General features: G+C 41.5%; 1 protein-coding gene across 1 annotated transcript in view; it reads left to right on the plus strand.

Moving 5' to 3' along the window:
• The window catches only part of LOC309550283 (uncharacterized protein), a 1,519,274-nt gene that overhangs the window by 25,501 nt on the left and 1,477,009 nt on the right, over positions 1-16,764 (plus strand). The window contains 1 exon segment of the mRNA XM_082250688.1: positions 3,546-3,669. Within this exon segment, the coding sequence (XP_082106814.1) occupies positions 3,546-3,669 (124 nt within the window).

Genomic DNA, 16,764 nt, shown 5'->3' on the forward strand with positions numbered 1-16,764 from the left:
TCTTTCCCTGCAGATAGCCTCACGTCTATGGGAACAGTAGTATAATCCTATTAGGCATTGTTCTCTGACCCTTACTGAGTGGGATTCACACCAGAAGTAGTGGTGGGAATACATGCACGAGTTTGATCAGAGCAGCATTCACGGTTCTACACGCTGGTCTCATTGTGTATTGTTAGGCGCAAATTCCGCTGACCACACACGACCGGCAGGAAGCCGTGCTTGCTGTTCTGCTCATTCACGAACACGTACTCCCCCTTTCTGTTGTATATTTGAATCTATACAAGGGTGTCATTGGCTGATTCTATGTGATTAACCTGTGTCATATGACTGTACATTTGGAACTGATTGGCTGATGGTGTATAGCCATCACTTCCTGCTGTTATGCCATAAATAAACGGAGCTCAATGCTTTAGGCAGGACATTCTATGGAGCATCCAATGTGATAGCAGCCTGTGTGCCTGTATTACTGGGTACTACTGAGTGCGCTCCATTACCTTATACAAAAGAGCTGAGAACTGTGCTTTTTAGCACAACAGGATTGATTGCGCTTGGCGTATATTAATATCCAAAAGTGCACTTTGCTGACAGTATTATGACAGGAAATGTACCGGGGGATTGGAGGAAAGCTAACGTGATACCGATATTCAAAAAGGGGCAGAGGCATGTCCCGGGAAATTATAGGCCTATCAGTCTGACATCGATAGTATGTAAACTTCTGGAGGGGATGATAAGGGATTATATCGTAGAGTTTGCTAACGACAACAACAACATCAGAAGTAATCAGCACCGGTTTACTAAAGGGCGTTCTTGTCAAACCAATCTCTTAACATTCTACGAGGAGGTGAGCTGTGAGCTAGATAGGGGGAGACCAGTGGATGTGGTGTACCTGGATTTCGCTAAGGCATTTGATACAGTTCCCCACAAGTGCTTAATTTATAAAATAAGGTCTGCAGGCATCGACCACAAGGTTTGCTCTTGGATACAGAACTGGCTAAAAGGTCGTGTCCAAATTGTGGTAATAAATAGCGCATACTCGGACTGGCCTGGGTTGGTAAGTGGGGTCCCCCAAGGCTCAGTCCTGGGACCAACCCTGTTCAATTTATTCATAAACAGCATTGAGGACGGGATCAGTAGTTCTATATCAGTATTTGCAGATGACACAAAATTGGGCAGGGCAATAACTGCACAGCAGATATCCTACAGAATGACCTGAACAAAATAACAGAGTGGGCAACTACATGGCAAATGAGGTTTAGTGTGGAGAAGTGTAAGGTTTTGCACTTGGAGACTAAAAACATAAAAGCACAATACAATTTAGGTGGGGAACCTTTGGGGGAATCAAAAATGGATCTGGGAGTCTTGGTAGAGGATAGACTAAGCAAATGGCAGCTGCCAAAGCTGGCAGAATATTCACATGCATAAAGAAAGGGATGTATTCCAGAGATAAAACTATAATCCTATCACTTTTTAAAACTCTGGTCCGACTGCATCTGGAGTATTCTGTCCAGTTCTGGACGCCAGTCCTCAGGATGGATGTGTTGGAGCTGGAGAGAGTCTAGAGAAGGGCAACTAAACTAATTAGGGGATTGGAGGACCTTAATTATGAAGAGCGTCTACAATTGCTTAATTTATTCTCCCTTGAGAAGACAGGGCTCGACAATCCCCGGGCGCCAGGTCGCATTTGCGACTAGAATTAGTGACCTGGCGCCTGGGGTGCCCTGCAGAAGGTGTCCTGTCATTTTTGCACGGACTTCCGCGCACGGAGTGCACGGACTTCCGCGCCGTCCGAAAATTGAGGCCCCGGCTTTTCGGCCTACTTGAGTTGAGAAAGGGTTCCAATGGGGAACTGGCGCCCTCTTGTGGTGGCCGGAAGTAATGACTGTTGTAATGACTGTTTCCACTGCCTGTTTGTTTTCAATGCATTTCCATCTCCCTGTCCAGTTAGTTACCTTTGACAGGGAGTGTGGTTATTATTATTAATTTAATTTATTTTTTAAATGTAAAAAAAATAAATAATATTTTTTCTTTTTTTTTTAATTATTAAAAATCTTTTTTTTTTCCTATTATTATTAAAAAAAAAAAATATATATATAAAATATATATATTTTTTTTCCTCATCGCCATGCCACAGCCGAAGGCCCCTTTCACACGGGCTGTCTGATCAGGTCCGCCTGTCAGTTTTTCAGGCAGACCTGATCGGACCCTTCATTTTCCTCTATGGAGCAGTAATCTGCCGTCATCTGATCCTGTCCGCCAAAAGCAGACGGATGGTGGTTCTATTTTCTATCCATCCCGTGGATCGGATCAGATGGCATCGGATGGAAAGAGACAGACAGTCTGTTTTCATCCAATTGCGCTATAGAGGAGAGTGGGGTTCTAGTCGTATTTATGTGTAAATTTAGTATCCGTTTTATTAAATAAAGCTTGGTTGTTAGTTTAAAAAAAAAAAAAAAAACTGGCTCCTAACTTTTTTAGCTGGCTCCTAGATTTCAGGAAAATTTGTCAAGCCCTGTGAGAAGAGATGCCTGAGAGGGGACATGATAGCAATTTATAAATACCTCAATGGTGATCTCAGCATGTCCTGCACCTTGCACCGCATGTCCTGCACCTTGCACCCCATGTCCTGTGTTCTGCACCTCATGTCCTGCGTTCTGCACCTCCAAAATTTCTTGAAAATTATTTGCCTTGCCCCGGGTGCTGACAACCCACACTACCCTAAATAAACTGTCTCCTAACTTTTTTAGCTGCCTCCTAGATTCAAAGCAATTTTGTCAAGCCCTGCTTAAGTGACTCCCCACCCCCCAGGCCCTCATTTCCTTCATTATGTAAGTCATGCTGAGATAATCTCCCATTGGCTAAACAATATTCTCATTTGTCTCTGAGCTCCTTCTTGCTATTCCTCGTCCTGCCTGTTGTTTCCTTGGATTGATTTTCTGTGTAGTGACCCCGGCTTCATCTCTTGGATGCGCTTGTCTGTTGCTTGTCCTGACCTTTATCCTGATTCCTGGATCTCCTCCTCATCTCTCCTCCATATCCTCTTACACAGATTTTCTCCACACCTGCAGTGACCCTGGGGGGGGGGGGGTTGCAAACTTGACACCAGCATGCAGCTCCCCACCATTAGGAGCTCTGGAGAAATTGTCTGTTTTTTACGTATATGTAATGATGTCAGAATGCCTGCAAAAAGCTTTTAAGCTGCGTAGTGTGAGGGTCCTGTGTGAGTAAATTATACCTCAGCCTGAAGTGGGGCTTTAATAAAATAGAAACCTGAATGGAGAGGTGAGGAGGATTCTGGGAATATCATTTGATTTTGCTTTTTGTTTAAATCTAGAGTTTTCCTCCTGTGAAGTCTGGTGATGATATGACCATCACATTGCCTCTACCTCCCTCCCTGATAGAATAGAGAAATAAGAAGATTCTAGAAGTCACCAGAGAGATCACTGAGCTTCTGACAGGAGAGGTAAGCGGTGTTGGGAATTCTGGGACATTATCCAGTAACAGACTAGGATGTGTCTGGATGGTGACTGTATCATTGTGTGTGTCAGGTTCCTATAAGGTGTCAGGATGTCACTGTCTATTTCTCCATGGAGGAGTGGGAGTATTTAGAAGGACACAAGGATCTCTACAAGGACGTCATGATGGACAATCAGCCACCCCTCACATCACCGGGTAAGAGGAGACTTTATTGTAAAGGAGAGAGCAGTACGGAGGATCCACCTAGATCCCCCATCATCTGATAAACACATAGAAACAATGTATTCAGTCAGTGTGTGTGTTTCCTACAGATGGATCCAGTAATGGGAACCCACCAGAGAGATGTCCCCGTCCTCTGTATTCCCGGGATTCCACACAGGAAGGTCACACCATCCCTCACCATCATCAGGTAGATGAGGAACAATCATTGGTAGTTCTGATTTATACACAGCATGTTTGTTACAATTAATGTTTTATTATATATTCAGAATGGAATCCCCGGGGATGATAATATTGTTGTTAAAGAAGAGTATAAAGAGGAGGATGAGGAGTATGGAGTGATGGAGGAATTTTCAGAAGGACACAAGGATATGATGGAGCCACCTAATACCAGGAACCCACCAGAGAGATGTCCCCGTCCTCTGTATTCCCGGGATTCCACACAGGAAGATCACCCTCACTGTTACAAGGTTGGTGGGATGGAGCATCTAGAACATGGACTTCTGGAGGACATGTTATGTGAACTTCTATTTTACAGATAATGTTCACTCTCATTTTCTTGATTTAGAGTGAAGATCCAATCGATATAGAATTTGAGGTTAAAGCTGAAGAAGAGAGATATGTGAGGGATGATCAGCAATCTATGGAGGAGGATGGAATAACGGGGACATTTATAGAGGAGGACACTCCTAAAGAGATCTGCACAGGTGGGTCATTAACACTAAATACATTCCTTCACCCATACTGATCGGTCCAGAGTAGGGAGTGGACTGGGTGATATCAGCCTGTAATCCCCTGGTCACTTTCCTGAGCTGTGTTCTCCATCCTTTATTCCTGTTTTTTTTCTCAGATAATCTTCCTTCTCTGTGCTGCAGACACAATTTATGTATCTAGATTGGATTTATGGAGATTCTGGGGTTCAGCTGGCAGCAAAATGTAGATTTTACCATAGGCGTTACTAGACCTAGGCACCTGGGATATGTGCTTTGAGTCTTCTGCCTCATGCCCGGGTCTAGTAAGATCTCTGACAGAACAATTCCCCCGGGGTTACTTACTCTGTTGTGTGCTGGCTGTGCCGGGTGGAGGGATATATCTGTATAGTCTCAGAAAAAAAGTCACTGAGTGCAGTCTCAGGAGATGGGAGGCAGCGGTGTGGGACCTCTGCAACTTGTCTCATGTAAACATTTAAGCTTCCACTGATTACTGAATACCAATATTATGAGTCCTGACCCTTACAGTACACTACATAATTTATACACCACAAAGCGCCTAGTTCACTCCCTGGTCATCTCTCACCTCGACTACAACTCCTATCTCATTGACTTATCTTTACATTTGCTATCCCCCCTTTCATTCCACCATGAATGCTGCGGCCAGACTCATGCACCTTACCAGCTGCTCCGTGTCTGCTTCTCCTCTCTGATAATGCCTCCACTGGCTTCCGTTCACCCAACAAATCAAATTCAAAGTACGAACAACAACTTACAAAGCCATGCAAAACTTGGCCCCCAGCAACATCACTAACCTAGTCTCAAAATACCAACCTAATCATTCTCTTCATTCTTCCCAAAACCTCCTGCTCTCTAGCTCCCTCATCACCTCCTCCCATGCTTGCCTCCAGGACTTTCCCAGAGCCTCTCCAATCCTATGGAACTCCCTACCCCAACCTGACTGATTGTCTCCTGCTCTGTTTGCTTTTAGACAATCAGTGTAAAACCTCCTCTTTAGATAAGCTTATTCTGCCCCCACCTAACAACTGTACTTTGACTTTCTCCATCAGCTCACCCCCCCCCCCCCCCCCAGTTATAACCTTTTGTATCATTTGACCCTCCCTTCTAAATTGTAAGCTCTAATAAGCAGGGCCCTCTGATTGAATTGTATTGTATCTGTATTGTCTGCCCTCATGTTGTAAAGTGCAGCACAAACTGTTGGCGCTATATAAATTCTGTATAATAATAATAATATTGTACATTACATCCTCCTGATCCCTGCACTATATACTCTATGTTGTACATTATATACTCCTGACCCCTGCACTATATACTATATGTTGTACATTATATTCTCCTGACCACTGCACTCTATACTCCTATGTTGTAAATTACATAATCCTGACCCCTGCACTATATACTCTATGTTGTACATTACATCATTCTGAAACTATATAATCCTATTTGCTGTATCTTATACAATATGTTGTACATTACATAGTCCTGACTTCTACACTCTTACCTTTACCCACTGCTATATATACACATAATATGGATTCTCTTTTCTTACACCCATTTCCTACCAGCTGGACATTTTATATCTGATGATTTGATTGGAGCACAGACTTTTACATATTGATAATAATGTGATAACATCCCCAAACTTTGGAACCTTAACCACAAACTTCTTGACCATTCAATTAGGATGTGGCACATAGCTCTTAATTATTGCTGCGCCCCTCTTTGCTGCTAAATGGTTGGGCATTTTCCAATTTATACATTAGCCGCCTGCCTTTCTCCCTCTGCACCGGGGATCGCGGGTGACCGGCGGACATCGGAACCGCCGGTCACTCACGCGGACATGTCAGGGAACGAGCGGGGGCGGGAGCGCGCCTCCAGCGGCGCACGCTCGCCCCCTAGAGGCTTGTAGGTGAGCGATGTAGTACTATGTCACTTTGCCTGTACGGGGCTGACTGCCACAGTAAATAGTCGTGCGGCGGTCGGCAAGTGGTTAAACAAAAAATGATAATGAGGGAGGAGTCAATAACCCAATGATGGTGGTGTTCAGGAATTGGTCCAGTCTTCATCTTGGTTGTTCTCCCCCCATCCTCACTCTCTGACCTCTGGTGGGGCTCAGCCCCGCTGTTATGCATGACTAAATCATGAACTAAATAAGGAAGTGCAGGACTTCTTGTGTTGGAAAGATGGCAATGAGTGATAGAGGGGGATTGGGACACTATAATCCTATAATCCCCTCATCACTGTCACTCCTATAAAAGACAGTTCTCGTTGTTTCCTCACTCTCTGACTAAGGTCCATGAATAAAGAAATGAATTGGTAAGAGATTCAGAGGACCCATTTACTAATTACTTTGAGGGGGGAATTGTAAGCTCCTCAGAGACAAAGCTGCCTGATGTGGGCGGAGTCCTGATTTACAGGAACCAAATCTGCTCATGTCTATATCATAATAATCTTTTTATTTCTTTTTTTAGTAGATGGACGGGAGATGAGGAAAACCTCAGAGGATTGTCTCACTTTGTCTCCAGACTGTAAAGTAGAAGATGAGGACATCACACAGTATAGTCCAGGAGAAAACCCAGCTACCTCAAATGTCCATCCGGCACCACACAGTGTAGATGGACCATCGTATTCCTCTTATCCTGAGGAACCTCAGACTGTAAGGGACGATACAGTCCTACCAACAGATAAGAGGTTTTTCTGTATTGAGTGCGGGAAAAGTTTTTCAGTGAAGTTCAATCTTTACAGACATCAGAGGTCACACGATGGGGAGAAGCCATATCCTTGTCCTGAGTGCGGGAAACGTTTTTCACAAAAGTCCCATCTTCAAATACATCATTCAACACTGCACACGGGGGAGAAGCCATATTCCTGTCCTGAATGCGGGAAATGTTTTTCACAGAAGTCCAATCTTTACACACATCAGAGATTTCACACGGGAGAAAAGCCGTATTCCTGTCCTTTTTGTAGGAAATGTTTTGCAATGAAATCACATCTTATCACACATCAAAGGCTTCACACGGGGGAAAAACCGTACTCCTGTGCTGAGTGCGGGAAATGTTTTTCAGACAAATCCTTTTATCACAGACATCAGAGGTTTCACACGGGGGAGAAGCGATATTCCTGTCCCGAGTGTGGGAAATGTTTTGTACAAAAATCAGAACTTGTCACACATCAGGGCTATCACACGGGAGAAAAACTGAATTCCTGTCCTGAGTGTGGAAAATGTTTTTCACAGAAGTCCAATCTTTACAGACATCAGAGGTCTCACATGGGGGAGAAGCCATATTTCTGTTCTGAGTGCAAGAAATGTTTTTCACAGAAGTCCAGTCTTTACACACATCAGCGATCTCACACTGGGGAGAAGCCATATTCCTGTCCTGAGTGCGGGAAATGTTTTTCAGTGAAGTCCACTCTTTCCACACATCAGAGATCTCACACAGGGGAGAAGCCGTATTCATGTCCTGAGTGTGGGAAATGTTTTTCACAGAAGTCCCATCTTTATAGACATCAGAGATCTCACACGGGGGAGAAGCTACTTTCCTGCCCTGAGTGAAGAAATTGGTATTCACTGAAGTCCTGTGTTCCTGTACATCAGGGATCCCATACAACCCTCGAGGTGTATTAGTGCCTTTAGTGCAGGAAATTTCTTCTATATGAATGCAATTTTTGAATAGAGACTTTTTGATGGGACTTTATAGGAACAAACAAAGGAAAAACATTTTTTTAGTAAAAAATGTACAAATAATTTTATTGAACTAATTAGAAAAACATTAAAATCATTCAGAATATACAAATGGCACTTGTATGGGTAACCGCTCTACATGTTTCGCCACATGTCGTGGCTTCTTCAGGAGACTTATGAATCCATGTGCCTAAATATTTTCTACATAAAGAAAGGCACATGGATTCTTTAGGCACATGGATTCATAAGTTTCCTGAAGAAGCCACAACATGTGGCGAAACATGTAGTGCCACATGTCGTGGCACCGTTTGTACCATCTAGTAGTAATAATGTGGTATTGCTCTAATTTTCCAGATGGAGGTATTTCAGGAAAAAAAAAACGTATTACAGTCTTTAGATTGAGTTGACAGTCATAGAAAATTAATTAAATTATACCACAAATTTATAAGAGCTGGGCAAATGCTTGTCATACTCTTCCAACACATTTTCTATTTATAGACCCCTTAGTTTCCTCTGTCAGGCATGGCTTCTTACTAATACCTGATATTATGCTCATGTACAGGGGAGAACACACTGAAGAACATAGGGTAATGAGTATGTAAACACAACACTTTCTATTCCTGATATGTGTCTGCTCTACCATGTACTGGTGTGAGGAAGTCTCCTGTTCTCTTTGTATTGCTTCCTTTATGTGAAATCCCTGTAATCCTGCCAGTCACTCTGATTCTATTTAAAAAAAAAAAAAAAAAAAACTGACCACACTAGGCATGAGCACATCGTGGTCAGTGTGCTCAGCCTGCTCTCCAATGATTAGACTTCTGCTGGCACATCTCATTTACTAGCAAGACCAGTGTGCTGCTGCTTCTTCTTCTTCCCAGCTCTCCATTCAGCTGAGAACAGAGTATGTTATCGCTTAAAAAAGGGGAAAAGGTATTTAAAATATTGGCGTTCGCAGGTGTGTGCAGGGCAACATTTTTTTAAATAAATTTTATTAAATAGTTTTTTTAAACGTGTTTTATTTATTTTTTCTTATTTAGCTGTATTGCTTTGTCAAGAAGGTAACAAACCCCCATGTGATATCATTAGGTAGGTGACAGGTCCTCTTTATGAGACATGGGGGGTTTATTAAACCTCCAATGTCTCCTCTACCCTCCAATGCACAGATGGCGCTCGGTTAGATGCCTCCTTGGCCGGATCATCCGGAGAATGACGGCTCAGAAGGGGAAACACTCAAGAGCCGAGGACTGCTGGCTTCATTCAGTGCAGAGGAGATCGGTGGTATACCGGTCCCCTCCCTCTTGGCCTCCTGAAGCTGCTGGATATTGTTTTGGGCTCCCAGGATGGGGAGAGGCCAGGAATTACGTGGTGGGAAGGGAGGAGGACCATGCCGCCTGCAGTGTTAACGGGTCTAGATGCAATATAGAACATATACAGTACAAGCCTATATCTCTAGGCATAGACACTATAACCCATCTAGTGCTGCATGCCAGCCTCCTAACTGCCTGCAGGATACCAGAATTCCCCCCATTGCTTCCCCGTTAGGTTGGGATTTTACGCACACCTCATTTCAGACTTGAGCCATAAGGGAGACATTAGTTGGTTTCCATTTAAAGGGACATACTCCTGCCAGAATCGGTTTCCCCTTCTTTTGCCTCCACAGCAATTCAGGTGATACCTAAAGTGGTTGTAAACTTCAGTCATAAAATCTGAAGAAAGCACATATACTGTAGTGTGTACTTGTCTATCTCCAAACCGCTAAGTGTAATTTCCCTCTGGAGCATCGTTCCTCTGTTATCAGCATGAGTCTCTTCTGACAAGTTCTCCCGACACATAAGATAAACTTTTGTCGGGGAAGAGAGCTCAGTACACAGCTTGTCTATTCACAGCACAGCTCTGTATTGTTCCTGTGCAGTGTGTGTGTCCCTTTCCTCCAATCAGCTCCAGCGCTCTAACTGCAACTCCCTGCCCCCTCCTCTCCCATACTGATAAATTTAAAATACACAATACACATCCAAAATACACAACTACAAATAGCCAAATAACAAAAACATGAGCTGTGTAGAAACAAATAAGCTTTATTGAACATGTATAGACATCATGAATCACTGTAGCAGTCATGTGAAATTACCCCCCCATCAAGGATTCTTTATTCAAATTACAGTGCAAAGATAAACGTTTGCTACATGGATATTGGGTACATGGATATAGAGCTTACAATCTACAAGGGTCAGGCCCAAGAAATTGTACACACCTTAACATTTTAAAAACAACCAGAAAAAAATGACTCAAAAGCAAAGGAGCAATGTAAAAAAATAAACACATACATTTATGATTAGTGTTTGCATGAACCTGCCTTTCCATTTAAACCACCATCAAATCACTAGAAGACACAGCTACACAGAGGAATGAAAAAAAACAAAAAAAAAACATGTTCAGATTTGAGAAAAACAATAAAAAAAAAACATTTGGAGAGGCAAAAGGCAAACAAATTCATCCAAAAACAGCCTTACTGGGGTATGGGTCCTTAGGCATGCTAGCAAACCCCCCCCCCCCCCAAAAAAAAAAGATAAAGATAAAAAGCCAATTCAGACACAAACACATGGTGGCCTTTTCACAGGCAAAGCAATCCACTCTAGAGCATGCCTTTATATAACATAGGTTATCCCACACACACCCGGTAAAGGAAGCGCACAGCAGTTGAATTCATTGTGTCTGTTCCTGGCTGAAGTGCTCATACCAGTTGACTAATGAATGAAAGTGTTTGTAAAAAAAGGAAAAACAGACAACAGCATATATGTGTTCGTGCAAGTAGGACGACAGAGAAACTTGTAGGTGGGTAGGGGATTCGAACCCACAACGCCAGTGCTGCAAGACAGAATTGCTAACCACTTAGCCACTTGTTGGTCATGACATTTTGAATTGGATTAATGTTTGTAGACGTAGTGGTCTACCAACCAGTGGCAGGAAGGACTTGCCCTGACACAAAGCTGGCAACTGTATCTACCAGGATAGAGCCGACCTCGTGAGATAGCTCAAAGTAATCTTCTGGTCCAACGACCGAGGGTCCCTGTTTCAGAATTGCTAACCACTTAGCCACTTGTTGATCATGACATTTTGAATTGGATTAATGATGTTGGTAGACATAGTACATTTTTGTGGCGAAAAAAGAATTCATCATGTGGTTCGTGAAGACAGCTGTGTGTGTTTTGAGCGAAGATTTCTGTGAGATGGAAAGCAAGGAGTGCAAACGGCTAAGTGTTGGAGCATGCTCAGTTGAACTAAAAAGTCTCAGAAATGGCAAAGTGTTTGAGCCTGGCAACAAAAAGCAGAGCCGCTAAGGTGTCAGTTCAATGGGTGGTGCTGGTCAGATCCGCCGTCCAAGCTATGAAGAATCCAAAAAAGTGGACCGCACTCAGGAAAGTAAGATGAAAACAATCAAAACTCCTTTATTCTTCTTCGGTGTAGCAGACAGACAGTACAATGCACATAACAGACGTGCCGGGTTAACGCGTTTCACGAATTAAATCGCTTACTCATAACCATACACTGTGGAGCTGTGGAAGCCGACGTACATTTGTAGGTAAACCAAAGACGAGGGAGGTGACCGAAGAATGTAATTACTTGCACCTTGAATTGATTAATTGATGGAAAACAGATGTAAGTTCAGCAAGTCCACAGTCCCAAAGTGAAAGACAAATAGATACAAAACTCCTTCACCCAGTGGGGGAATGGAGGTATACATACGAACAATATAAAACCATATATATGACTAATACAGAAAAATATATATATATAAAGATATAAAACAATAACTGAAAAATCAGGAACCAAAAAATAAATGAAAAACTATTTTTCTTTATCATCAAATGTTTTTGAATGCTTCAAACCCCGGTGGCGTAGACATGATAGAAAAAACAAAGTATATGTAAAAATGGTCGTTTAGTGTGTGGAGAGGATCCTTAAAATGTGGATCGTGACTATGTGAAAAAATCGTATGTAAAAAAGATAGATTATTGGAATAACATACCAAATATATTTACTGATATTGATCCTAAAAAAGGAAAAAAGGAAAAAATACAAAAAAGTGTGAAAAAAGTAAAAGTAAAAGATGCTGGTGAAAAAAAGGGGAAGAAACCACAGTATTAACAATGGTTGAAAACACGTAAATCAACATGAATGGAATTAAATAGTGATAGTGAAAAGTGTGAAGTGAAAAGTGTGAAGAAAAATGAACTGATGAATTCATGAATATAAAATATGTAATATATGATGACAATGGTAAAAAATATGTGTAAAGGAAGTATTTGTTTTTATTCCAAAAATATGTGAAGGGTGATGAAGTGAAAAGGGATATAATGATGAATGTGATATGGTGAGAAGTTACAATCCGTCTAGTGTGTAGCATAATCAATGAACATTAATAATGTGTAAAGACTACACAAAACACGGAATGAAACTAAAATTAAAATGCAACTGGTGTGCATGAGTGATAAATATAATAGAAATGTGAATTGACATATCAATGAGGACGACTCATATAAAAGATATAAAACATGAATTATCACGCCACCAGGGGATGAGTACCGAAAAAAGTTTATAGGTTCCCAATTTTTACAGATGTATCTAAACTGACACCAAAATCGCCATGTATAAATTCACTAATTAAATATGTAATTAATTGATCGGTCAAATACATAATTCAGGGAATACACTCAAAAATAGAAAAATATGCATGCAAAATATAGAAAAACCATTTCATAAAAGTCATTTTATGAAAGTATAATCCACTTATTTGAGTGTATCCGTGAATATAATAGGACATATAGATATGGTGAAGAGCCAGTAAACATAAATTTAACATGGAAAATCACCATATGTAGAGAATATAATAATGTATGAACTGGAATGGAGACATGGCGGCATGGTGTCAAAGAAAAGGAAGACCCCCTCTTCCAATGGTGACTTTGTTGTTCAAAAAATTATTGAATAAATATAGACATTATGACTAGTAACCATGATTGGCAATTTAGACAGCTTATTGGCCTTAAATGGATGCAAATTAATTGCAACAAAAATTGACAATAGAAATAAAGTGACTGGTGCATAGAATGTATCAAGAAAGGAGGAGGGGCTCGGAGAAGCTCTGAACGAAACTCAAACGGAGCCTCGAAACAGGGGAATGATCATGACTTGGCATGGGACTTAAAAGTCTGAAAAAAGGAGACCATGTTATTAAGAGGAAAAAAGGAAGTAAGATAAAAAGAAAAAAGGAGAAAAAGGGGACTCTCGAAGCCATATGGAACAGAATCCTACAAACCATATCAGATGGCGATCAAAAAACAGAAGCAAATGACCCCTGACATATAGCCATGAATAGCCGCGGGGTTCATGGCTAAAAGCCAAAAATTTAAAGTATAAATAGAAATAAAAAACCAAAAAATTTTTTAGAAATTTCAAAAAATCAAGAAATCAGAAAAGCCAAAAATAAATATACAGTGGGTACAGAAAGTATTCAGACCCCCTTAAATTTTTCACTCTTTGTTATATTGCAGCCATTTGCTAAAATCATTTAGGTTCATTCTTCTTCCTCATGAATGTACACATAGCACCCCATACTGACAGAAAAACACAGAATTGTTGACATTGTTGCAGATTTATTAAAAAAGAAAAACTGAAATATCACATGGTCCTAAGTATTCAGACCCTTTGCTGTGACACTCATATATTTAACTCAGGTGTTTCCATTTCTTCTGATCATCCTTGAGATGGTTCTACACCTTCATTTGAGTCCAGCTGTGTTTGATTATACTGATTGGACTTGATTAGGAAAGCCACACACCTGTCTATATAAGACCTTCCAGATCACAATGCATGTCAGAGCAAATGAGAATCATGAGGTCAAAGGAACTGCCTGAAGAGCTCAGAGACAGAATTGTGGCAAGGCACAGATCTGGCCAAGGTTACAAAAATATTTCTGCTGCACTTAAGGTTCCTAAGAGTACAGTGGCCTCCATAATCCTCAAATGGAAGACGTTTGGGACGACCAGAACCCTTCCTAGAGCTGGCCGTCCGGCCAAACTGAGCTATCGGGGGAGAAGAGCCTTGGTGAGAGAGGTAAAGAAGAACCCAAAGATCACTGTGGCTGAGCTCCAGAGATGCAGTCAGGAGATGGGAGAAAGTTGTAGAAAGTCAACCATCACTGCAGCCCTCCACCAGTCGGGGCTTTATGGCAGAGTGGCCCGACGGAAGCTTCTCCTCAGTGTAATACACATGAAAGCCCGCATGGAGTTTGCTAAAAAACACCTGAAGGACTCCAAGATGGTGAGAAATAAGATTCTCTGGTCTGATGAGACCAAAATAGAACTTTTTGGCCTTAATTCTAAGCGGTATGTGTGGAGAAAACCAGGCACTGCTCATCACCTGTCCAATACAGTCCCAAAAGTGAAGCATGGTGGTGGCAGCATCATGCTGTGGGGGTGTTTTTCAGCTGCAGGGACAGGACTACTGGTTGCAATCGAGGGAAAGATGAATGCGGCCAAGTACAGGGATATCCTGGACAAAAACCTTCTCCAGAGTGCTCTGGACCTCAGACTGGGCCGAAGGTTTACCTTCCAACAAGACAATGACCCTAAGCACACAGCTAAAATAACGAAGGAGTGGGTTCACAACAACTCTGTGACTGTTCTTGAATGGCCCAGCCAGAGCCCTGACTTAAACCCAATTGAGCATCTCTGGAGAGACCTAAAAATGGCTGTCCACCAACGTTTACCATCCAACCTGACAGAACTGGAGAGGATCTGCAAGGAGGAATGGCAGAGGATCCCCAAATCCAGGTGTGAAAGACTTGTTGCATCTTTCCCAAAAAGTCTCCTGGCTGTATTAGATCAAAAGGGGGCTTCTACTAAATACTGAGCAAAGGGTCTGAATACTTAGGACCATGTGATATTTCAGTTTTTCTTTTTTAATAAATCTGCAACAATGTCAACAATTCTGTGTTTTTCTGTCAGTATGGGGTGCTATGTGTACATTCATGAGGAAGAAGAATGAACCTAAATGATTTTAGCAAATGGCTGCAATATAACAAAGAGTGAAAAATTTAAGGGGGTCTGAATACTTTCCGTACCCACTGTATATGTATGAAAAAGAAGAAAAGGGGAGAGGGAGACTTACTCATAAAAATGAGTAACGTCCCACTCAAAGTTTAATCCCTGTGGAATGCGAGTTTGAAGCCTAAAAATCCAAGAGACCTCCTTTTTGCATAATATACGGAAAATATCCCCGCCTCTAATTGGTTTAATAATGCGCTCTATGACCTGAACCTGTACTAGGGACAAGTCGCCTCCATGGTTGTGATTAAAGTGGCGTGCCACATTGGTTGATTTAGATAGTCTAATGTCACTTAGATGTTCCCTGAACCTATCTTTAAGTCTGCGAGTGGTTCTACCTACATATTGTATCAAACAAGCCTTGCAGGTTATAAGATATATGACATATTCTGAATTACAGTTAAAAAACTTTTCTAAATGAAAAGTCCTTTCGCTCACCGAAGACTTAAAGATATTTCCATGGAGGATATGAGGGCAAGTGACACAATCGGTCATGCCACATTTGTAGTTACCTCTACAGTGTAGCCAAGTAGGGGATTGTTTGGGTTTTTTGGAAAGATAAAGGCTAGGTGATAAGACGTTGCCCAAGGTGACAGCTCTTTTGGCAACTATATTGACTCCCTCGTTTAGAATGTTAGCACATATATCATCAGTATTGAGAAGCGGTAGATGTTTCTTCTGGTCCAACGACCGAGGGTCCCTGTTTCAGAATTGCTAACCACTTAGCCACTTGTTGATCATGACATTTTGAATTGGATTAATGATGTTGGTAGACATAGTACATTTTTGTGGCGAAAAAAGAATTCATCATGTGGTTCGTGAAGACAGCTGTGTGTGTTTTGAGCGAAGATTTCTGTGAGATGGAAAGCAAGGAGTGCAAACGGCTAAGTGTTGGAGCATGCTCAGTTGAACTAAAAAGTCTCAGAAATGGCAAAGTGTTTGAGCCTGCTCAGTTGAACCCAAGAACTCTTTATGAAAAAATAAGATATATATATATGTTTTAAATATTTTTTTTTTTTTTTTTGGGGGGGAGAGATATTATTCTTGTTTGTTATAAAGCGAGCAAGAATAATATTTCTTGCCCCCAAAATAATACATTAAACTTTTAAGTAATTTCTTGAGCAGGGAACCCCAAAAATATAGCAAGGATAATTGTGTTTAATAATTCAGCAATTGATAGGAAAATGAAATGTCTGCATTTAAAACATAAATTTCTCTTACGTCCTCCGACAGTCGCCGCCTCTTCATATTCGTCACATATGGGGTATTAGACTTTGCTCCGAAGGAGTAGCTAGGCAACAGAATATGTTAACAATAAAGCTTTAACATATCCCACCCTCAAGGGGTGGTCCCCTCAGTCAATACCCTCCTACTTCCTGCAACCATATCCCAGTTTTAATGTCTAGCTTGTCAGGAGTGGCTGGCTCTCTCTGTGCTGGGACTTTTTGTCCCAGACTCTTTCTTCTTTTTAATATTTTATTTGAGTTTTTTCTCTACCTTTACTTAGCTGTTGTTTTTTGTCAGCATTAGTTAGTTCTTCGGACGAAGAGGA

Source organism: Pelophylax lessonae (assembly GCF_965119305.1).
Source record: "Pelophylax lessonae genome assembly, chromosome: 3".
Taxonomy (NCBI): Eukaryota; Metazoa; Chordata; class Amphibia; order Anura; family Ranidae; genus Pelophylax; species Pelophylax lessonae.